The sequence below is a fragment of the Poecile atricapillus genome, chromosome 3 (assembly GCF_030490865.1).
Source record: "Poecile atricapillus isolate bPoeAtr1 chromosome 3, bPoeAtr1.hap1, whole genome shotgun sequence".
NCBI classification, from domain to species: Eukaryota; Metazoa; Chordata; class Aves; order Passeriformes; family Paridae; genus Poecile; species Poecile atricapillus.
The window spans coordinates 94,240,092-94,264,120 of NC_081251.1; the positions used below are offsets into that span (position 1 = coordinate 94,240,092).

Genomic DNA, 24,029 nt, shown 5'->3' on the forward strand with positions numbered 1-24,029 from the left:
TGTGCTATAGGCTGCATCTAGAGCAGTGTGACTTACTAACCCCCTGAACTCACAGTCCCCTTTTGGAACCACTTGTCTGTCTGATGTGCAGAATGTGCTAATTCATGCTTCAGTAATACCTCATGTGGGGGAAAAAAGGTTCCCTTTTGTTAAACACATGCATGCTTTGTATAAATGATGCTTAGCACGGGGAGCCCTGAGCCATCTGGGGCCATCTGCTGCTATTAAAGTGTTCCAGTACACAGGATCAGGTATGGAATCAACAGAATGACTCAAAAGTATCTGGAGACAAAACACTCATTTTGTCTCTCATATCATCTCATTTTGTGGTAATACTGGGTAATGTAAGACGTGCTCGGAAGCACGTTGATGAAGACTTCAATTCAAGGTTGTATCAGCAGACCATGTAGCTTCAGAGAACGTCAGTCCTTTGCAATTGCTTAATCCTGGTTATTTATCACCTATACAATCTCTGATTGTAGAGGTAGCAAGATAGAAGGTGGGCAGTTGCATGTGTAGCCTGTAGAGAGAGGATGGAGGTTTTTTAGTTAAGATCCTTTACCATTCATGCCTTCCTGCTTTGATACACATTAGGGCATTGGAACAGGTGTTGTGTTTGGCTAGATATAGACAGATTATATTTCAGGAGATCTTTAATTAAAGACAACAAGTACAAATAAATTAGTTTATATTCCACAGCTTTGCTTTAATTCTCTAAAGTTCTGTGTTGAAATGTATAAACAGTGCTGTGTCAGCAGGCAGGTATTTCCCTCAGAGCTTACTGCATTTCCCCATGGCATGACAGCTGCCTGAACTCTGTGCTGATCTGGGTGAGGAACCTCAGCTCCTGCCTGCACATCCTTTCTGGCTGACACAGCCTGTGGCCAGGCTCATCTCTAGAAGCCACAGCAGCAGGGCTGCACAGCCTTCCTCAGGAGAGTAGTAGTTCTAAGGAGTGCTGGCCCCTGGAAGCTGAGCAGTGCAGCTGAGCTGCTGCCATTACTTTTAAGAAGGTATAGCAAGTGTAGGACTGCTTTTTCCTGGGTGTGGCAGTGTCCTTTGGACAGCACAACACTGTCAGCAATGGGCCAACAGTGATGCTCTGAGCTGATTCCAAAAGCTTTGCTCCATTCTGAAAGAATGTTTGAGGATTTAGAATGATTCTTGTTCGGTTCACTTCTGTTTGTTAGTGATGATGTGCTGCTAGTTAACGTTTCATTCTCCTTAAAGAACTAAGACACAGGACAAGTTCTCAGGAGGTGCTAAAAACATCAGAGGGTCTCATCAAGATTTTGTTGTTGTTGTTTTTTTTCTACACTAGCAAGTAATGCAGCCCAGGAAGAGGAGAGCAGAGTCAGACAGTTACCAATGAGGACCTGATCTTCACACTACACAAATTTCATGAGAGTTTATTTCAGACCACCATTAGTCCAGATTTATTGTTTGTGAGCCACCTGCAATGGATCATTTGGGTTGGCTTTAGCCAGAAACAATCTGGTTAGCCTGCTGTGTGTGCCCAATGCCATGGACCATAGCACAGTACGCGGGGACAGTCAGGAGTTTCATGCTCCTCATTTGAACTGACACTAATTTAGCCATGCCAAATGTGGAATTAGGACAAGGCAAACATGAGTACATAGTTGTTGGCGCATGCTGAGACCAAGGGATCATTTAAGGTTCGGTCTACAGCATTTCTAAGAAAAACAAGCATCACAAGCAGTGCAGTGGTTGTGCACCCTGATCACCTCCAGCTCTGCTTCAGTGCCTGCTGCTGCATGCACAACGCAGGAGCTCACAGTCAGTCTCCAAGCAGCTGGCTGCAGGCAAGCATGGTACTACTTCTGCCCCTGTAAGAGTACTAGATAGCATGGAATAATAGATCTCTCATAGCTTGGTATCTGAATATCCCTCTATCATTAAATCCTACTGTGAGCCCAGTGTAACTTCCAGAAGTGGCACAGGGAGAGTGATACTGTTCAAGAGTTTGGATTACATTTTATTGTGGAATTAGAAATGATAGGTAAGTTGGGGCAAAACAGCTGTTACAAGCACTGCCACAGCCTGGCCTCCATAACATGCAGGGCTTTGACCAAAGGTCAGATCTGTCTCCTTTGCTGCAGGAGAATGGTGTCTGCCAGCTGGAAGTTGTTAATGAAGGGCACAGCATGATCACAGGCTGCTGTGACAGTGTGAACACCCTTCAGTGATTTCCTTGGCTTAGTACATTGCTTCAGGGAAGTTACTTACTGCTGGTTCTCCTTAAGAAAGAGTGAGCATACTACTGACACTGTGCTGTAACAAAGAGCTTTGTGGCAGTGTCAGAATGTCCTGTATCTCCCAGCAGTCCATCAAACGTCACATCAACACGGTCAATACTGAAGGTGTCAAACAGAACATAAGTGCAAATAAAATGAATACAGAGCTGCAGCATGAAATTCATGAACCCATCTGTCTTCAGTACCATACAGTGGCTTGCAAATATATTTAAAAGAAAATGGCTGACCCTTTTCCAAACAAGAATTGTTTCTGCAAATTGTGGTGACCCCTTGCTAGAGATCCTATGTCTTCTAGACAGCTAAGGCTATGCTAAGTATGTCAAGCCTTGGTTTTTACTTCATATATGCAATCACATTACTTCACAAGGACATATGGCTGAAAAACACTAAGCTGATTGTCAGAAGGCTTTAAACTCTCCCTCATTGACCTAGAGTTGAAACAGCCTGTCCCAAACTGGATGCTGTATTTGGAAGCTCTAACTTTTTGATTAAAAATGAGCTCCTTTCTGTCCCTAGGAGGGTTGCTGGCAGTAATGTTTACCAAGGGATAGAAACTTCAGCCTGGTGCTAGTAAGAAAGCCTTGTCTTCAATCTTACATAGCCCAGAGGGGAGAGCGAGGAAGAATCAGAATCCCAGTCTCAGAGAGCTCTTAGGGGGTTGATCTTGATCTTTGTTTTATGCTGCCTTCCTCCATCTCTGGAAGAAAATGCACATTTCTAGTCTAGGATAGATTTCATGTACTGGAATTCTTCCCAGAGTTGGCACAGCTTCAAAGGGTTTTAATCTTGGCTGTAGAACCCACATGCTGTGGCAAAGATCCCCAGGGAAAAATAGCTGGAAACGGACAAAAGAACAACAAAGCTACAGGGTCCTCCAGGAGGCTATATCCCACTGAGATGATTCCCCAAAAGCCAGTCATACAAGCAAATCCCTCTCTTTGTTCCCCATCTCCCGTTGGTCACCACAAAGCATCCTAGCCCTTGGGTTCTCTGCAGGACACTTGACTTTCACAGTGTGCCCTACTGTTCCCTTTGCTGGTGAGAGCTCTCCCTACAGATGCTGAGTTAGGGCCTTAGCAGCTTTTTCTTAGTGGCATTTTCCTGTCTCTTCAAGGTCTCGGAAGAACCTTCATCTGCCAGAGCACTTCTATCACTCACAGCAGCAAAAAAGTCCAGGGATTTCAACTGTTACCACTGTACAGAGATGAATGAGAAATGAATGCTGAGGCCCTCCAGCCTTCCCTTTAAATGGATATTCTAGCCCTCTTTCAGGCTTGGCCATAAACATTGATTTCAGCCCACTGATTTATTTCTGGGGTGTAGGGTGGAGCACTTGGCTCAGCAACACAGACCACTGAGGCCCCAGAACAGCACTTGACACTGCACTGAGGTATCCACCTGTGTATCTGCACAGCAGGTTGATAAATTTCTATCTACTCTGCACGTGCAAGGTTCAGGGGGTTCTGCCTCCACAAGAGAGAAAGTACCTAAGAAACTTGAACATGCATAAACTGGTGGCTGTCTAACATGATTGGTCTTTAATCTCAAAAAGCTTGGGTCTGCTTCTACTCTGGTTGGATTGTGAACTGTCAGCAAAAATGCAGATCAAGAGCAGTGCTGAGGTTACCTGTGAAGTTTGTTGTAGCACTGAAGAAGGCTAGTTGGAAAAGGAAGTTCAGTTCCAAATCAGATACTAGCTTTAACTCACAAGCCTGATCCTGCAAGCCTCACTCATTTAAGTGGCTGTCTTGCTTTCAGCAAGATTGGTCCAGCCAGCAGCTCTCAGTAGCTTGAGCCAGAAGTTTTTATAGATAACTACATCCAGGCTGGAGGGAAAAGGGAGAAGACATACATAGCAAAACTAATTCATTTTCCACAAGAAAGCAGTAATAAAAATGAGATAGCAAGTGAGCCTTGCCCTTAAGATTACTGAATAGCTACTGAGTTAAAGGAAAGACTACCATGTTTGGTAATAAATAAATCCTGTCACAAACTGCAGGCATCAGCAGTGGTTACTACGGACACAGCTTCCAAGACAGAGACAGGCAGGGAAAGAGAGATGGAAAAAAGAAGAAACAGTAGAGTTAAAAACGGGTTAGCTGGGATTTTGAAAGATCAGTGTCTAAAAACCTTATTCAGTACAGAGTCAGAAATCCTTGGTGTTCCGAAATTCTGGCATGCTCCAAACCCTCCTGTTGGGCTGGGTGCCCCGTTCCACATCCTCAGAGATGGTCTTGATGTCACTGATGAATGGGGAAATCCTGGACCGAGATTTAAATGTTGTTAAGGAGAGGCTGGTTCTGTTCTTTGTGTTCCACTGCCTTGCAAGCTTCTTGGCCTCTTCCTCCTCTTTGATCTTCTCAGCAGCTTCCTGCAGGACGGAGCGGAAGAGCCGGGATACTTCCTGTGCTTCTGGTTCGTACTCTGCAACGACTTGCCTGAACCTGGAAGCACAGTCAAGGCACAGCTTTGATTAAAAACATCAAATTACGGATTGCTGCCAAATCGCTGTGCTAGGCTTGGAACTTGCACTTTCCTGCTAAATGGGACTCCCTGGACTGAAGGGAACAACAAGGAGGGGCCATGAGGGTATGCCCAAGGTCTCTAAAATCACAAGCAAGCCAGGGAATGTAAGGAAGTGATGAATCATTGTTTCTTATAAGCACAGGAAATAATAGGGAGAACAAAACAAAGCTAGAAGGCAAGTTTGAAACAGAAGTGCTCTTTTCACACAACACCTATTAAACCAGAACTTAGTGCTATCAATGGCTTTAGAAACAAAGTTATTGCACAACTTCGTGGAAAATGTCCCCATCACTGCTGATTAAACATGGTTGTCCAAATGCACACCCTTGCTCAAAGTAGTCCCTGAACTGCAGCTTACCAGAAGCTCAGGATAGACCAGGGAAAGCTCCATTAAAATTTCCCTGTTTCTGGTTTTTGTTCCTCATAGCATTAACCAATGGCCTCTAGACAAAGGAAAATTCAGCCACTTTGTTTGGTAGTCTTTCAATATTTAACTTTCTTTGAAGTGGTATTTCATCTTCCTATGGATTTCTGTAACATAATGGACTGGCTCAGCTGAAAACACGTTGGTTGACAGCACAATGCTGTATCTAATTAGATAACTCTGAATTACTTCAGTGCCTTCTCAACAAAGAGCTCAAAGTGGAGTTTTTTGAAATGTATTAAGCTAGCTTAATACCAAGGAAGTGAAGAATCACCACTGTTTATTTTGCAGGTGAGGAAGATAAGATGCAGGGCAGAATAGTTTTCATGAAGCCACTGAATGGGCCACTGGCTGGGCAATGAAGAGATCATGGCATTCCTGACACCTTGTGGGGTGAATTGTCCCCAGCCTGGCAAGTGTGGGATGCACTCCCAAGGCTCACACACTGGTCCCATAGATACTCTGATTGTTCTGTAACAGTATGCATTTGTGACAAATGGTAATATGGCTACTCTTCTAATAAATAATCAGTTCTTAACATAAAAATTATACCTGAAAGCAGACATAGAGCTAATAAACTAGTACTTCACTAAAATCCAGGTATTTGTACTGCAGGGAAGCTAAAGTGTGTATAAGGTAAGCATACAAGCCTAATACAGCAGAGGCTGATAGAATAAGATATTGCTTCTTGGGATTTTGAAAAGCCCCATGAATGTAAGAAGGAGTTTAGCACATAAGGAATTGCACAGCTTAATGGTGTGCCAGAGGATACCCAAGATAATAAGGACAGAAAGGAAGCCAAAGAGAAACCAGAAAGACTTTTTGTATATTTATGTATTTTGACTCTGACTGTGAAGGCCTGAAATTGGACACACATCGTGACACCCTGCTGTATCCCAGCTATTTCTCTCCCAGCAAGTACTGGCAGCTATGGGTACAGTTGTGGAGACACCAGTGTTGCTTTCTGAGAGAACTCAGTGTCAGCAGAAGCACCAGTCCCTTCCAGTGTCAAACCAGAGCAGTTTGACACAAAACCTTCCAAAGTCACCAAAATGTTCCTTGACTGAAATGTTGCTTTGGATGAATTCTTAATCTCCCTCCTCTGCCCCCTCACAAAACCTCTAAACTTTGAGTGTTTGTGTGCAAAAAGCCTCTGAGGTGCTGTATTTAAGTACTGCCGCTATGATGCCAAACTGAATTGTGCAGAGCCTGGAAGGGCAATAGACAATCTCTTGCTGAGGGCTAGCAGACAACAGCAGGAACTGGGATTTGTTGGACATTGCAAACTTCCTTTCTGCCTTCTGAGGAGGCAATTTGGTTGCATTATCAAAGAGCCCAAAATACAGTTTTCACAATAAATACATTTTCCCCTTTATCCTATTTGAAGCAAAGACAGGTGAGTCCACAGAAGTCTTCACAACGTTATTATTATTATTATACCAGGGAAAGTAGCTTCAAAGGATTTCTATTGCAGAGGTGAACTAAAATGAGTCATTCTGGTATTTTATCTCAATGTGTGTTTTAAAGAGAGGCACTGTCACATTATATATATATATATACATATATCATTACATCCTCCTCTTTTGTATTGGCAATTGTGCACCCAAAAGTCCTCAGCACTGCCTCCACTTTCAGAGGCTGTGTGTCATGCTGCTGGATTGTGGCTGCAGAGCAGGCAGCAGCACATATCAGGCTATTACTGCCAGTGCCTTGCTCTGGGAACAAGAAGGGAAATAGATGATATGACAGCAAATATAACCCCTGAGCAGACAGCTCTAATGCTAATGGCCTGTGTTGCTGATAACACTCCCAACCAATCCAGCTGAAATAGTTTTCTGAAATCAGAGTGACTTCCCACCTGCACAGCTATCTGCCTCTTTGCACTCTTCTTAGCTTAGTTTTGTCCAGTCTGCTGTTAAGATTTACCTCTAATTTTCAAGACCAACACCAAAACTACTTTGTAAGGATTTGAGCACGTCTAAGAAACAAAGAGAAAGCAAGCCAAAAGACTGTCTGCCAGTCACACAATGAAAAGTCACCCTGATTGTGATGGAGAAGGGAAAGGGGATCCTTTTCTCTCCCCTAATAGAATGAACTACTCCCCATTATCAGTGCCCACCTAACTTCAGTACCAGCACGTTTGTGTAAGGGACAAACTCATGTAGGAAGTCCTAAAGGAGTGCAGATCACAAATATTTCTCAACAGAAAAGATGGTCAGGTTATCAGGCCTGAGCTCCAGCTAAACCAGTCTATGTATCAGAAAAAAAAAAAAAAAGCTTTTGCTGCAGTTACCTATACATAACCAAAGCCATCTTCTCCAAGTATCAGTGAGCATCAGTTAATGTGCTGGATGATTCAGCAATCTGCTCTCTGCACAGAGCACCCAGTATATAAAAACAGAAAACCACTGGAATCAAGGAGCATGGCCTTGTATCTTGGGAAACAAACTCCACACAAAGCTGCTCACTGGGGTTAAGAACACAGAATTGCACAAGGCTCATCTATCTTCTAGCACAGGTTAACACCCTTGTGTTTTTGCATGGGATAATTTCAAACTAGGCAACTGCACAACCGTGTCCAGAACCACTTCAACAGGGTTTCCTTACTCATCATAAAAGCAGACCTCTCTATCTTAATTGTGGCTCAAGCTATGGAACTGCTGGTAACTATCCTGGAACACATCATGCAAGTCACGCAGTGACAAAAACTCACCTTGAGCCAGCACAGAACTGGGGAGGATGTATAGGCATACACAGGGATGAGCACATTCCCCAGTCCAGGCAGTGTTTGAATCACAGTTCAAACAAAGTTGTTCTTTAAATTGTGACCCTTCCATTGCTTTATAGAGCTGTCAGATTTCAAGAATCTGGCTGTGCTTGGCTCATACTGGCACTGCTTTTTAAAGCACTGTCACCTGCCTGTGTTATTCTGTAGGTCTCCCATACAGTAGGTTCCCTAAGTACAGCCTGAACTTTAAAGACCTGTTAAATCCAATGAAAGTCCATGGACTTAAACAATGTGCTTATAGTTCAGGGTATTCCTGAGAGCCCATCTGAATGGGGAGCTCTAAGTAGATTTAGCCATTCAAAGAAAACATGGGGTTGCTTAGTGCTAATAATTAACTGCTGACTCCTGAATCTATATTTTGAGCAGTAATTCTGGTTATAGGGTAAAGCTACGAACAGCTTTGCTGGAGAAGGCTCCTTGACTCCCGAAGAGTTACAGCATTCACACTAATTGCAGCACTCGTCACAGCACCTCAAACTTAAGCTCATAATTGTAAATAAATCCATTTCTGATTTTAGTCATTTGTCTTACATTCAATCTTACTAGGAAGGCCACTTCATCTATACACAATCATTAGAAAATTACAGTCCTTAGCCTGTGATATAGATAACAATTCAGATCACCAAAATGCAGGTTTACATTTCCATACTAGGGAGTTTTTTCGTTTCCCTCCAGGCACAGAAGGACAGAAGCCAGCTGTCTCACTTTTGCTGAAACTGAAAGAAATTAAACAGACTTTAACTAGCTCTGACTAGGGTTAAAGCTCTGAGTAAGGATGGGGAAAAATCTAGCATTTTTTTATTGGCAACATACTATTCTACTTGTTCAGTTTAACCATTGCAGTTATGTACTACAGACCTCACCAAACTCACTGTCATTTCCTTCAGTTGTCTTCAGGATTTAATTTTAAATAGTCAGCAATCTCATAACCCAGTAACCTAAAGCTAAGGTTAGGTTATGAATGCAATGGCTTTATTTGCATGAGGTGAATCAGAGTCTCCAGATATCTGATATTTGCAGTGTATTTGAATCCTTCTAGAATTCCAAAAGACTCAAAGAGAAGTTTCTACTGACCCAAAATACAAAATAGGCAATCTGGATCTGAAAAAAAAAACCCTTTCATTTATGAAGTGCTCCTTTCCAGCCTCCTCCACAACTAAAGAAACAAATTTGGAGAAATTTTGCCTCTCAGTAAATGAGCCCATACCCAGAGAAAAGGACAATTTGGATAATCATTTAAACCTTTAGAGAACAAAGTGACATCTCTGACAACTCATATAAAAATGTTTTGTTCTGGTTTTGACTATGAACTCAGAGTCTCACAAAGAAGGAGACTTTGCATGACACAAACAAACTCTGCAGTCTTGCAAGATGCCTGTTACTTGTGTTATTTAAGAATTATGTGCTTGTTGAATGCAAAAAGGACTTCATAAAGGACCTCAGCTCTTCAAATATCTAAAATGGAAGGGAAAGGATCAAGCTGACTATTTCAGTCAGAACCAAGGACTTTGGTAGTGTACACGCTCTGCATTTCAATTTCCCAATGCAAGCTCACAAACTCTTTTTTGGTGGCAGATTTTTCTAAATCCTGCTCCATATTAGGAAGTCACAGAGTACTAGAGAGAAAACATCAGCAATGCAATGATCTTGTTATTAAAGTACTTCACTGGAAATATGGAGGTTTCATTGCATTCCTATTACACTCATCTTGTGAAATTTTGGGGCAGTTACTAAAATCTCCATCTTATCTCACTTTCTGCAAAGAGAATTTATCCAATTTTGGCTATCTTCCATTTAAATTGCAGGCTTTTTCTTTTTTTTTTTTTTCCTTTCTCCTGTACATTTGCACCTCCTAACATAGCAAGCCCCATTATTTTTGTTTCCTCATCAGTAATGAAAATTCCATGGAATGACAGAGCTCTCAATTAGAAGGTAGAAAAGAAGAAGGGTCAACTCTTAACATTTCCAATACAAGATGAAAGGATTATTGAATAAAATTAGGACACATTAGCTTAAGACAAGCAAAACACAGTTTTTTATAACAGAGTTGTAGTTCAGGAGTGGAACTCCGCCACAGGGTGCCAAAATGTTATAAATTTACATGTGTTCAAAAAGAGAAAAGCCTCCACAACCTAAACAACTGAAAGAAAAACCCACATCCACCAATTATGGACAGAAGATCCACTTGTGGGTCCAAAAGTGTCACAGTTACAAGACACAGTAAGTTGGGTGTTGTATATGAGGTGTAATTGTCCCTACTGTTGGATTTTCTTCCTTTCCTTTGCTCTTTTCCTTACACTGATGCAACTGGCCACTCTGACACTTACAGACTGCACACCAGATCAGCCAGACCTGTGATGCAATCCAGTTCCACCATTTTTGTGGCTGTGACAGTCCCTACTCAATCACAGAATTGAAACAACAAAGGTTATGAAATCCTCTTTATTTTTTTTTTGGCTCTGCTAACTGTGTGAGCTCTGTAAAACATGCCACTTCTTGAATCATAGTGTAATACAATTTATGACAGCGCCCTATTTGTAAGAGGAGTTTTAAGAGGATAGTTTTAGCCTTTTTCAATCATGCCCACACAGAGTCCACCAACGTTGTTAAGTACATTTATCTACTGCCATCAGTATGCTGAATCCTGAACAGCAGTGAACAACCATTACAAGCTGCACTGAAATCACACATCTTGCATGATCAGTCTCAATCAGGAAAAAAAAAAAAAAAATAGCAGAGCAGCAAGTTTTATATGGCTCAGCTTAATACTTTCCTGAAGAGGATGAGCCTTGGGGCCTCCCCGCTCCAGGAGCCAAAGCCTGCTGTCATGGAAATAACCTGTTTGCCAGACAGGCCTTGCTCAGTGGCCCTGAGGATGGTAAACATAGCTCTGAATCCCAAGGGTTTGAAGTGGCTTGTTTACAGCATAGCTTGGAGTTAAACAAATACAAGGCAGGCGCTGCTCCCAGCAAATTTTCACTGGAGAGGTCTTGGTCACTGAATGATCCCAAATCTCTGCTCCTGCCACCATGGCAATCTTTGCAAGAGCCAAGGCTCTGTGTGCCAGGTTGCTTCCAAGGTTCAACCTCAGGGGCGATGAAGGCTAGAGAGGTAATTTTGGCATTCTTTCCCAGGTACATCCACCAGGTCCACTGTAAGACAGAGGACCAGCTATTTCCAGCACTTTAACAGCTGCAATTCAGAGGCCATAGATTCATTTATTCAAAGGAAAACAGGAGCCAGCATATGCAGTGAGGGACTGCAGGATGCTGAGAGCCCTCTTGTATAAATCCTGCATGGACAGTGCTCACTCTAATCCCAACTGAAGAACATGTTGGAACAGGGGAAGTTGACTATAAAGGCCCATTTCACAACTTTGGTTTGGCTAAGGTGCACTTTAGAGTCACTGCTCCTCACTTTGCCAAGTTTGCTTTCACTGTGCCAAGTGCAAGAGTTTATCTTAGAGCAGCCACCCCAAAAGGAAAAGAGCCACACCCTTCCCTTCCAGTCTGGATGCTACAGCAGGTTTAGATTAATTTCTAAAGGCACTTTCACAAGAGGTCACTCAGCTAGCAGGCAGCAATCCTAAGTCTAGCACTTGAAAGGCTCAACAGCAAGCCCGAGAGGCTGTGCCTACAACTACACTGCAGAAGTCAGAAGCACCACTTGGCTGTTCAAGCCAGCTGCATGCCCCACCTGCATCCCATGACTCCATGTCTAAGGTGAAGAGGGAGGGTAGGGAAGGGAGACATTCTCTGGGAATACCTGGCTCACAGGCTGAAAAAAATAGTAGCACCTTTTGGCTAGTTTGGACACTGGGGATAAGTGCCTCAATAGACCTGCTGGATAGCTTAAATTGAGGAATGAAAGCTCCAGTGAGAGCGGGGAAACACCAAAGGAGGTTGTTCAGAGGCTGTGGAACCTCTGCCCTCAGAGATATTCAACAGTGGACAGGACAAGGCCCTAAGCAACCTGATCTAACTTTGAAGGTGGCCCTACTCCAAGTAGGAGGTGGAAATGCATCCTAGAGGTCTCTTTAAACCTCAATTTCTCTAAGATTCTAAAGTCTGAAGCAAAAATAAAGCCATGACAATACTGAGATGATACCTGTTCATCAGGCAAGGTAAACCTGCTCTAGCTACTCAGGAGCATAAAATACTCAAGCCAATGTCAGAAGGAAATGGTATTTTGTAACTTTTTGGAGGAAATGATGTTGTGTTAAACTGCCTTAAAACATTAGATTTCCCTTCTTTCATGAAGACGCTACCCCAGCACGACTCAAGATACAGGATGCCAAGTTTTGGTTCTGTTGGTCCTGGCAACCCTCACTCTCTCCTCACACATCACAAAGAGGAAAGGGGGAAAGGAAAGGTCAGTATTATCTTTAACTGTACCTGAGTATGACAGGCCCACAGTAGGAAGGATGTATTTTGGTGCACATGTCCTCCAGCTGCAGCCGTTCTCCAGGGCTGATGTCATAGCTCTGCTTTGGATAGCTGACCAGCCAGCCGTAGTCCACCCCGGTCTTGATCTTGCGGTATTCGTTCTCCCTCTCTCGCTGCTGCTTCTCTGCCTGCTTGATCTGCCAGCTCAGCTCCATCATGAGCGTTTCAACCACCATTTCTGTGGGGCTCCTCTGGGAAATGCGGTTTGGGGGCTCATTCCACCTGAACCAGGATGCCAATGACATAATGCTCTGTGTGTCTTTGCTAGGAGTGAGTTGAGGGTAGAGAGGGAGAGAAGAATAGTGCCATCATCAACACACCTCAGCTGAGAACATTCTTTCCCCCCCACCCCTCCAATCTGTTTTTAAAATTGTTACTGGATAACCACTTGGAAATAATTGGCGCAGTGCCCCTTGAGGAATCTCACTTGTAGCAGCCAGCTTGCTCAGAGGGTGAGACAGAGGGTGAAGAGGCACTGTCTTCCTAAACTTACACTTACCCTGTAATTAAAATGAGTCACAGTCCTTACAACTTAAGTCAGGGTTAAGCTACAAGGATACTTTGCTCCCTCCAGGCTAGGCTGGGGAAGCATTCTCCTGCCCACACATGGGACTTGGGCTCCCCTGGCTGAACCCTCATGGGAGGGCACGATCTTGCAGCAACCCTATCTGTAAAAACTCAATGCATGGAGTCAAAGGATTGCTGGGAGCTATGTTCTAGCCAAGAGATCCTTAGAGAGGATGCAGGATTAAGCGACCTGGTGTGGTGGGTTGAAGCTGATGCCCACCAAGTGCCCACCAAAGCTGCTCTATCACTCCATTCCCCAGCTGGACAGGAGAGAGACAGCATATTTAAAGGCTCATGGTTCGAGATAATGACAGAGAGACATCACTTAGTAATTACTGTCAGGTGCAAAACAGACTCAACTCAGATATATTAGTTTGCTATTCATCAAATCACAGCTAGATAATGAGAAATAAAAACAAATCTTAAAACACCTTCCCCCACTCTTTTCTTCTTCCTGGGCTCTGCTTTACTCCCAAATTCTCTACCTCCTCCCACCTAGCAGCACAGGGGGGTAGGGAATGGGGTTGTGTTCAGTTAACTACACATTGTTTCTGCAGCTCCTTTCTCCTCAGGGGGAGGATTCCTCACATCCTTCCTCTCTTCCAGCGAGGGGTCCCTCCCATGGGAGACAGTCCTCCATGAAGTTATGTCAGTCCTTCCATGGGCTACAGTTCTTTGTGAACTGCTCCAGCCTGGGTCTCTCACAGGGAGTGCAGTCGTTCAGAAACAGGCTGCTCCAGTGTGGGTGCCCCATGGTGTCCTGCCAGCAAGCCTGCTCCAGCATGGGCTCCTCTCTCCAGGAGGTCCTGCCAGAAGCCTCTTCCATTGTGGTCTTCCCATGAGGTCACAACCTCTTTTGGGAATCCAGCTGCTCTGGCATGGGATCCCCCATGGGCTGCAAGTGAATCTCTGCATCCCCTTGAACCTCCATGGGCTGCAGGGGCACAGCTGCCTCACCATGGCCACCAGCATGGGCTTCAGGGGGATCTCTGCTCCATTGTCTGAGGCACCTCCTGCTCCTCCTGCATCGACCTTGGGGTATTTAGAGCTGTTGCTCTCCCATATCCTCCCTTCTGTCTCCCAGCAGCCATTGCTCTTGTTTTTTCCCCTTCTTAGACCTGTTATGCCAGAGGTGCTACCACCTGGACTGATGGGCTCAGCCTTGGCCAGCAGCGGGTTCTTGCTGGAGCCATCTGGCATTTGCTTTATCAGATATGGGGGAAGCTTCTGGCAGCATCTCACAGGAGCCACTGCGGTGGCCCCCATCACTACCAAAACCTTGCCACACAAACCAAATACACCTGGGTAGGTTTGCTGCTGCTGCTGCTGCTGCTGCTGCTGCTGCTGCTGCTCTAACATTGGCAGCAGAGCTTGCCCCTGCCTGGGCAGCACTCACAGGAGCCTGAGCTACAAGGCCAGACAGGGCTTTAACCATTATTTAGCAAACATGCTGCTGCATGCAGCAGAGGCTACACCACCTTCTACAAGCTGAATGACAGTCATTTGCTTTGCTGCAGGAGCACTCCTTCAGCACCACCACCAGTGCCAAGAGAGCTGAAGCTGCCGAGAGGGAAGCAAATGCATACCAAGGTTTAAACTGTTACGACTTCCAAGTGAGAGGTTTCTGCTGCTGGGGAGTTACCCAGCGCTTAGAAGACAGAACAAATTACATCAATCAGCTCAGAAAAAGATGGAATTAACTCCCCACCCAGCCAATCCCTTCATGTTGTCCCTTCAGGAGGACAATGCATGGAACAAAATTATTACCTATTGTATTTAAATACAATGGAATCCAAAACAGGTACTAGGGAGCTGAACAGGAGCAAAACAGCATCTGTTTCTTCACACAGTGCATTTACGTGCCTTGTTGCTCCCTTCCATTAGCCCCTGGGGAGAAGGGGTGGCACAAATAATGACTGCAGCTGGGATTACAGAAAGGCTACTCCTGGCAGCAGCCCAACCAGGACATGGCGTCAAAAGTTAACACGAGGGCAAAGGATTAAAGAGTCTCATTCTGCAGGGCCTGAGCAAATCCTCACTGTTGGGACACAGACAGACATGAAATGGAGAAAAATATGCTTTTGATTTAAGCTTCCACCTTGGGGGCTAGGGCCTTTAGTGACAATAAAAATCACCAAAAGCTCATAACTACACAGTACTCCCACTAGAGCTGAGAGCCAAGACTGAGAGCCAAGTCTGGGAGCTAGCTCCCAGACTCCCTGGATGAGAAATGATCTATAGGATTCTGCCATGACTGCAAGGAAAAGATGCTTCTGTGCATCATTCACTTGTCATAAAGTAGCCTTTTCTCTTTCAAAAATGTTCATACTATGTAAATATATCACACCATTTAAGGAAAATGCTCTAAAAACCTGGATAGTCTGTACAGTGTCCCAGGTCTGAAAGTATTTCAGGCTCTAGTACTTAGGCTTTTCTAGAATCAGGAAGTTTTCCAAAGTGCATCAAAGGACTAGTTTCTCTAGTCCTATATCCTACCTCTCCCAGCAAGCAGTACCAGTTTCTTCAGAAGGCAGACATAAAAGGTCTGAAAGCTTCCACAGGTCACAGATGCAGCTACCTCAGAGTGTCAGGCCGCAGGTCCTCTCCCGAGCCTGCATAAACAGCAACACCTGGGCTGATTTACAGCGCTTGTACAGGAGAGATCGCTGCAGTGACTGCTTGTGCCCTGGAGCCTGAGCTGTGATTATCCTTGTGACAGCAGCTGCTGCAAGTAGTCCTGCTCCTGTCTCATCCCTGTGCTCTGGAGGAGGAGGAGCAGCCAGTCCTTCCATTTGTGTCTATCGCCAGGGTGACTCCAGCTAACAGCTCCCACATCGCCACGCAGAGCTCTGGCGTGGAGCCAGCTTCTGCCGCTGTGTCCAAAACACACCACCAAACTCAGGCTGGAACCAATGTGCTGATGGCTTCAAGTCCATGATGCTACCACTCCAACGTGAACCTGGATCTTGCTACATGGGGGCCTCCACTCATCATGACATTAAGGATGAAGACCATTTCCTTGGTCTGGTCACCCCTTGTGTGTCACTAACAAAAGTGAGGAGCCATAACAGGCCACAAGCTCCTGTGAAGAATTTAAAGTCTCGTATTTCTTTTCAGCTTCTGTGATGACAGTAATTTTTGTAAGATGTTACGGGTACCATTATTATTTCCATTTGTGCCTTTATCTGATGAAGGTGAACATGCCCTTCTGTATTTTAATTCTGGCTATGACCTGGTCTCACACTGGTTTAACTCTGCTGACTTCAGTGGCATTAGGGGTAAATCAGTATAAAACATTACAATGGTGAAGCTGAGGAATGCCCTTCCAGCTATTCCTAGATCACCAGCTGTTTCATCAGAAGAGAAGCAAGAGAGGAATTTAGTGGTCAGGCTGGGAAAGAGAGCCAGGAGACTTGGATTTTGCATGATCCTGGGCTGTTCTTACAGCCTTTATGGTTTTTAGTTCCACAGGTCTACCTCAGGGCAAGGCACTCTGCATGAGAACCATTTTACCTAGCACTAGTATTACAGAGAATAAACAGAAAAATATTTTGGATACCTTCTCTGCTGATACCAAGGCCTGCTGAACTTGAGCTTTGCCCCGTCCCAGAGCTTTCATAAAGCTCTGGTAAAAGGCAGATTTGCTTTTGGTATGGAAACATGGATACCTCTGACCCCAAATGGGGCTTTTACTTGACTGCCATAAAAATATCTGTTTCCAGATAAGAATATAAAGGAAGGAAAGCACCTCACCTGCAGTTGAAATGGCCTGTTTTTAAATGAAGGAAAATCCCATGCAAGCATTTCACACACACACTGGCAGCTTTTGCTGGCTGTTCCTAAGGGAGTCTTGTTTGTATGAGATTGTTTCCTTCCCCTTCTCTCATCCATCATCTCCTCTTTTTGAGAGCTGGCATCTGGCCATCTCTATTTAGCAGGCCCAACAAGCCACCACTTTTCCCACTACTGCTCTTAGCAGCCTGCAGAAGATACTGTGGGCTCCACTAATTGTGGCTGCTGGTTTTAATTTAAAGTTCACAGGCAGGCTAATCATTGACTGACTCAAAATGGCTTTCCCATGTGGAAAAACTCAAAGGACTTTTGGCAAGATGTGGACAGCCAAAGAAAGGCAAAAGTTACAGCCTGACCTTCTTATTGGGGAAAAGGACAAATTTACACTTTTCAAGCATTCACATTAAAATTATATTTAAGAAGAGGCATTTCCACAGCTGAACACAGATCTTTCTGTTGCACAATTAGTCCATTTTCTAATTCCTTCTAAAAGGCTATCCTGGGAGCTGACACAATCCAGTTGATGAACTACTCTGATGTTATTTAAGCAAATTTTCCAAGGGGTTTATGCGAGTTCCACTCCAGAAACAGATCTGCATTTTGAGACTTTGGTGTCATTGACTCTAGACCTTTGTGTAGAAGACAAACCTTCCCCTCACACTGTTGGTTGCAAGTCTGACCAACCACCTCACAGAGATTTAAGCTCACATTTACCTTAGCAATGCTAAAGTCTGTAATACCTCTCTCTTTCTGTCCCACAGCCTCTAAGGGGTTCCTTCAAATTTTAGCAATTGTAAGTAAGTCCATCTGAGAGTTTTTCATGTAAATGTTTCCTGTTAGCTTTGCTTTTCTTCAAAACTCCTTTTTACTCTCTATGCTATCAGTAACTCCTGCCTTTTTCTCATGTACTTTGTAGCTTTCTCCATGTACTTTGCATGCTTTCTCCATTTTTTTCACAGGGCATGTTCTGAACAGCTTCACCTCATTGTCCACATTCTTACCTTCTCCCATGTTTCCCCATGTGATTTCCTCTTCTTGTTCCAAAGAACACACCGCAAATTCATCAGAAAATCAACATTCACATGCCTTATCTGTTTTTTCACCTCCTTTAAACATGGTTTCTGCCCTTCCTAGCCCTTTTACCAGCAAAGGCAGTAAGTTTCCTTGGCCTGCTCTCTGGCCAACTGAAGGCTGCTGGACACAATCTCCTCCTCCAGGCTCTTGCAGGCTGGATCACCACTTGCTATGATTTAGAACAGCAGGGCTGCTTTCTGGTAAACCATGAGTCAATCAGTAGGGTCAGTCTAGCATATAGAAAATGAACTTCTGAAAATAAAAAATTCCTTTCCATTGATCCTTCTCCTGGCTCCCAGCTTGCAATGCTCTCCAGAATAGGAGAGGAGTATGCAGAGGGTGGGAAATGTGCATTTTGAAAAAAAGGAGAGTAGAATAGGACTCTCTGTAAAGGTATCTCCTCTGACAAGTCTCCTGTAGTTTGCCTTTGCCTTCACAGTCCAGGAGTGCTGCTGACAATCCTGTGTGACTCTCAAGGGCCTTAGAGGTGTGGTGATTGTGTAGGAGCACAAGGAGAAGCCTTAAAAGGGTTAGGTGATAGGAGCCTAATCCATAATCCAGTGATGTCAATAGACAGGTTGTCACCCAGCTATCGACAGATTTCCAGAAAATCCATCACCATCCAATCAAAGTGTAACAAAATGGGTTGAGGAGCTGGGAAATGCCTTCCCTGCCTTCTTTTGGGTGGTAGTTCCTTACAGCTACAGTCAGAGAGCAGAATTTGCTCATGCAAGATACCCATTTAGCTCTTTTCCACACATGCCAGATCACAGGGTAACAAACAAGGAAATTTATTTCTAAAGTGGGTCAAATCTCCAAATTGCTCCCATAATTGTACTTCTTAGAAGACACATAGTGACAGGGAAAAGAGATAATGTGAAACTGCAGAGCACATGAAAATTTGTTTCAAATTATCTCTTTAGTAAAGTTTGGGTTACATTGTCCAGGAAAGTTCAGTGTATCTGCTTGGACTGCAGCTCATAGGTAGATTGAAATTGATTTGGCTGCACCCAACTCTGAATTCTGTACTAACTGAAGCAATGTTTAACGAGCTGCTCAGGCAGAAATTGTGGTCATGGCTGTGCTGCTGGCTCTATCTGCATGAAGTAGCATCAGCATCAAAGATGAACCTCAAAGTCTATTTCTCTTGTGATGAAGATACTTTAATTTTGTTCCAAAGAATCTTAGCAACTTCTAATTAAGAAACTGCTGCCAACACCTTCTCAATTTTATTTATATAGTCCACCATAACTTTGTAAAACAATCCCTGTTCTTTGTTCTTCACCACATTCTGGTTTGTTCAGCCTGGACAAGAGGAAACCGAGGGGAGACCTCACTGCAGTCTACACCTTTTTCACAAGGAGAAGCAGAGGGGCAGACACTGATCTCTTCCCTGTGGTACCCAGTGACAGAACCCGAGGGACCGCCCTGAGGTTGTGTCAGGGGAGGTTTAGGTTGAATACCAGGGAAAGGTTCTTCACCCAGAGGGTGGCTGGACACTGGCACAGGCTCTTCAGGGAAGTGGTCACAGCACCAAGCCTGACAGAGTTGAAAAAACATTTGGACTAGTCTCTTGGGCACATGGTGTGACATTTCAGGATGTCCTGTGCAGGTACAGGAGCTAGACTTCAATGATCCTTGTGGGTCCCTTCCAACTCAGGATATTCTGTGATTTTTTTTTTTTTTTTTTTTTTTTTATTTTTTAAGTTACTTGCCATTATTCTCTCTATACAGAGAATTTTACCTTACCAGGGCCCAAAGAACTCTACTCCCTATCTGTCTGGAATCTCCTTTCTTGTTCAGTGACATGGAAGGCTAGGGTGTTTACAGCTACTTGCCATGTGATTGTAATCTCAGTGGAAATAATTACAACCTCAGCCTGTGACTGCTACATGGCAATTAAGGCTGAAAAAGCAGTAGGTAGAGATTGTCAATCAAGAAATTTAAAAGCAATGCAAATACCATGATATTAACACAGCAACATTCCTCACTCTGACCTGCAGAATAAAGAGAGAGAACTTTGGAGGACATTCAGGGGTTTGCTTACACACAGCAGAAAACCTGAGTTTTGCTTTATAAGCACACTGATTCCTCTGTTGTGATGGACGCAAGCTATTTCTGGACTAAAAAAATTGAGAACCACAGTAGTTAAAACATCTCCAGGTACATGACCCTGTTACAAGAAGCAAGGAGCTTTGAATAACAGACGTACAGGGGATGAAGCGAATGCTTTAAATGCAACCTTTTTTGTCAAGTCTTGGTGGTTGCAGGTGTTTAAGGACAGCCAAGAGCACCTCACAGCAGTGTCCAGGAGCGAGCCAGCTGTGACAGGGCACAGTGGCACCCAGCAGGCCCCTGCATGCCAGCAGTGCCTGCCTGTCCCCAGCACGGCTGTGCTGACGGTCCGACCTGCCTGCCCTGGGCTGACAGCTCCTGCTGCTGCCTGCCTCTGCTCCCGTGTGACAAGTGCTCCCAGAAAAGCGTGACAGCCGTGCTGCTGTTCAGCATGCAGCCCCATTTCTGTCTTCACTTTCCCCCAGCAGGCTTGGCACTGTCAGCATTATAGAAAGGGACTGGCTCTTTGCTGTCCTTGCCACAGAGAGTTACAAGTCGCTTAAGCCTTTAGTGAAGGTGCATGACTAAAAATCACCGCTAGGTAAACGTGACAGGAGGGCAGTCAGAGTGAACCAAAGGTGTTGCAGGACAAAAAAGAAACAAGAGTGGTACTGTTTCTATCACAGGAAAGGCTGAGTGGCCTTCTGGAAATACCACAACAGTGATGATATATGTGAATATGTTGCATTTTCTACAGCTGGTAGCCCTCACAATATTTTTATTTTTTTTTAATGAAAGCCTTTAAAATTGAGAACACACTAAAAGTACTGCTCCTATCTCCTCAGCATTTGTGTAGTTTGTAATGCATTCTTATAGCTTCAGTCTTCTAGAAAACAAGTATATCTAATGCATTTTACGTCTGCATTTTGATTGCAAGAGGGGTAAATAAACAAGACTTCAATGCAAACTGGGCCCCAAGTTCAGGTATGAATGAGAAAGATGTTTTTCAGTCACTAACCAAAACACAATGAGAAAAGGTAGCTGATCTAACAGTTACAGCTTCATGATCTACAGTAAAGCTTCACGAATGCAAAACAGATTTGCCTCATTGAAATAATGAGAGCTTTGTTGATTTATTCCAGATGAAAATCCAGTCTACAGATCTTAAAGAAAGAGTGGAGGAAGGGCCCAATAGCTTGGAGCTCTCCTAATGCCTGACACTTCTACAGAAAATAATCTTCATGTTATCTGCAGAAGCAAAAGGGTGGGTTCTACTTAAATCTGCTGTTGAAGCAGAGCAGTATTTTGCAGTTTGTCTACTTATCAAAGCAAATGAGTTCCCTTTGTTGAAAAACAGGACCATTTTTATGCCAATTTCTCACTCATACTTGAAACAATGTTTCTAGTAGCAACCATAAACGCCCTCTGTCATAAAACTTACACTAAACTGTTACCTAAACCTACAGAAGACGGGAAGTTAAAGCACAATGAATTGCTCTGTTTGACTGACTTGTTATTAACACTCCTATATATTGCTCAGATCTTGCCATGGTGGATCAAACACGCCTTCAATTCTATACCTTGCTTTGATCTCTGTAGACTACAAAGCCAGGTTTCCAGTCAGGAGAGAGGGATGTAAAGTATTCTTCACCATTCATTCAGCTGTGTAAATGAGAGTTCAGAAGGTAGCACAAACCCATAGCTTTTCTGTTATTAAAATAATTCAAACCACCAGAAAAAAGTATTCTGCAACAATGCTGTAATAGCATCTGATGGAAGGCTCCAATACAAAAGGCTTTCAGAATTAAAACTCTGAGAGATCCCCAGCTCATCTTTCTCTATTCTACTAACTACACAATGTTATTAAAGGGGCAGTAATGTCACAGATTGGAGCTTCTAAAACTGTCATCCACCGCAGATACTCATATACAGAGTTATATAAAGAGATTGAAACTCTGACCCAAAGGCATATTCCACCTGTCATCTGGTGCTCTGAATTTTTTTTATTCATATATTATGGCAAAGACCAGACTAAGTGCTGTGAAAACAGGCAGGTGAGATGTGCATTCTCCATCCAGACTGAGACTGATTCTTCTGGGAAAGCAGCAGTAGCTTATAGCATCATAAAGCGAGAATGCATAACAGACACCTTTACATTTCTGTTCAGGACTGAACTTTAGTTACAATATCTACCAGAAAGAACATTGACTGAAGGTCCCTGTAGTCCCACTCTGATGTGATTCACTGCAGAGCTACTCCTATATATACAGTGAGAGTTTTGTCTGTACTGCAGAATACTAAGACCAGTGTTAAAGTTTGATCATTGTGACAGGCGCTACTTAAAAATATACATTGTTCTAAAATTAGCAACCAAATGAAGAATGCTAAATTTACAGCTTGAAAACTTAAGCCTGTCTTTATCGAAATCACCCACAGCATTGGCAGAGCTCTGGGAAAGCTCATGCTTTCCACCCTGCAATAGCTGCACGTCCCACCTGCGGGCACAGAGCGAGCAGTCTCTGTGAGCAGTGAACAGCGCTGTGCTCACATAGGCTTTCATTAATGTATCAGCACTAGGAGTTGTACAGTTGTACTATCCTTAGTTACACTGCCATAACTCTAAAGTTGTCTGACTGACCTTCGTGGTACCTCGCTAGGGTTAACAAACACTGAACTTCCACACTGCAGACACTTAGCAGGGCAGGTGTCTAATGGGAGAGATTTTAAAAATGGCACAAGCACAAGGCAGCATAAACCATGCTTTCCTCCTCGACTGCCAGTCCTTACGTAACCAGTTACCCAGTGCTTATCCATGATCCAGGCAGCCGTGCCCGAGCCCAGCCTGGGCGAGCTGTCGGAGCCCCACTTCCCCTTTCCCTTCCCTTCCCTGCCCACCCATCCCTCCTCACCTTGGCACCAGCGCTCCCGCTGCTTGTGCGGACAGACGGACCCAGGGCGAGCGGAGAGGGTACCGGGAGGAGAAGGACGTGGCTTGAAGTCAAGCCCTCTAAACTGGCACAGCAGGCTTAAACCCACACTGGGGTACGGATTAGCCCTGGTGACGAGATATAACAGCTGGGCTTACGGCAGTGCTGTTGAGCGATTAGGGCTTGGTCCAGTACCTCCACATACACAGCCTCCCGGCAAAGAGCCAGCACCTCTCGGCTCAGCCAGACTTCGGCACCTGTTTAAAAGTCCCTTCAAACCACTTGAAGGGTTAGAAAACTTTCTTTTCTAACCCGCAGCTGAGCCGGCCCTTCGAAGAAAGGCAGGTATTTGAGGGCACTGGGACTTTCTGCAGGGGGCACGGGGGTTTCGCTCCGGTCGCGCCCCGGCCGTGCCCGCCCGGTTCGGCGCCTCGGGGCTGTCCCGGGGCTGTCCCGCCGGAGGCGGCCGCAGCCCGGGCCCTGCCGGGAGCCGCTCGGGCCGGGCGATAAGCGGCCCGCCGGCACAGCCGAACGGGGACACGCCGGCCCCGGGCTCTCCGCCGCCAAGACAGCGGTCTCCATCGCCGGGCACCACCTCCGTCCCGCCGGGCACCCCGCCCGCCGCCACCGCCGCTGGCGGTGTCCCCGGCCCCTCCTCCTCCTCCTCCCGCTCCCGCTCCTCACCGCGGTGCCCGCTGCCGTCCCGCCGCCGGCGCCCAGCCGGGGCAGCGCTCTCGCCGCCGCCGCTCCGCCGAAGTTGAGCGGAGCCGCCGCCCCCCGCGCCCCGCCCGCGCCGCCGTTCCCATAGCGACCACGGGCAGCCCGCTCGGTCCGGGGCCGTGAGCTCCGCCCGGGCATCCCACCGGCACCGGCACCGGCACCGGCACCGGCACCGGCACCGGCACCGGCACCGGCACGGCGTCACGCCCCGCGGGGACTCACTGCTGTAGACTGAATTTGCACCGACAAATAACGGCGCGGAAACTGGATGAAAACTATTCATCCATTTGTCGCCAAGTCCTTTGGGAACAGAACAGAACGTCTTCAGCCACAGAAGCCACAAGAGTTTCGCTGGGTTTGGAGGGATGAAGAAGGATGAGGAGTTGAAAGGACATGGGGAAGAAGAGGGGGAAGGTTGGTTTTTGCAATTATGGT

The 24,029-nt window shown here is 45.1% G+C and overlaps 1 protein-coding gene across 2 annotated transcripts; it reads right to left on the reverse strand.

Annotated features, from left to right (window-relative positions):
• Positions 1-1,393: 1,393 nt before the first annotated feature.
• RD3 (RD3 regulator of GUCY2D) lies at positions 1,394-23,730 on the reverse strand. Of its 2 annotated transcripts, XM_058834095.1 has the most exons (4): positions 23,559-23,673; positions 22,857-23,002; positions 12,409-12,723; positions 1,394-4,720 (listed from the first exon to the last, which is right to left on the reverse strand). In XM_058834095.1, the coding sequence occupies exons 3-4, from the start codon at positions 12,702-12,704 to the stop codon at positions 4,423-4,425; spliced, it is 594 nt and encodes a 197-aa protein (XP_058690078.1). In that variant the 5' UTR covers positions 12,705-12,723; positions 22,857-23,002; positions 23,559-23,673; the 3' UTR covers positions 1,394-4,422. The 2 variants fall into 2 exon arrangements, with proteins under 2 accessions (XP_058690078.1, XP_058690077.1); XM_058834094.1 differs by lacking the exon at positions 22,857-23,002 and having other exon boundaries at positions 23,559-23,730.
• Between the last annotated feature and the right edge of the window lie 299 nt (positions 23,731-24,029).

Coding starts and splice junctions, on each gene's coding strand:
- RD3 (XM_058834094.1), bottom strand. CDS start 23,680: ATGGGAACGGCGGCGCGGGCGGGGCGCGGGGGGCGGCGGCTCCGCTCA. Junction 12,724..23,558: donor GGACGGCAGCGGGCACCGCG/GTGAGGAGCGGG, acceptor ACTCACTCCTAG/CAAAGACACACAGAGCATTA. Junction 4,721..12,408: donor TGTGGGCCTGTCATACTCAG/GTACAGTTAAAG, acceptor CTGTGCTTCCAG/GTTCAGGCAAGTCGTTGCAG.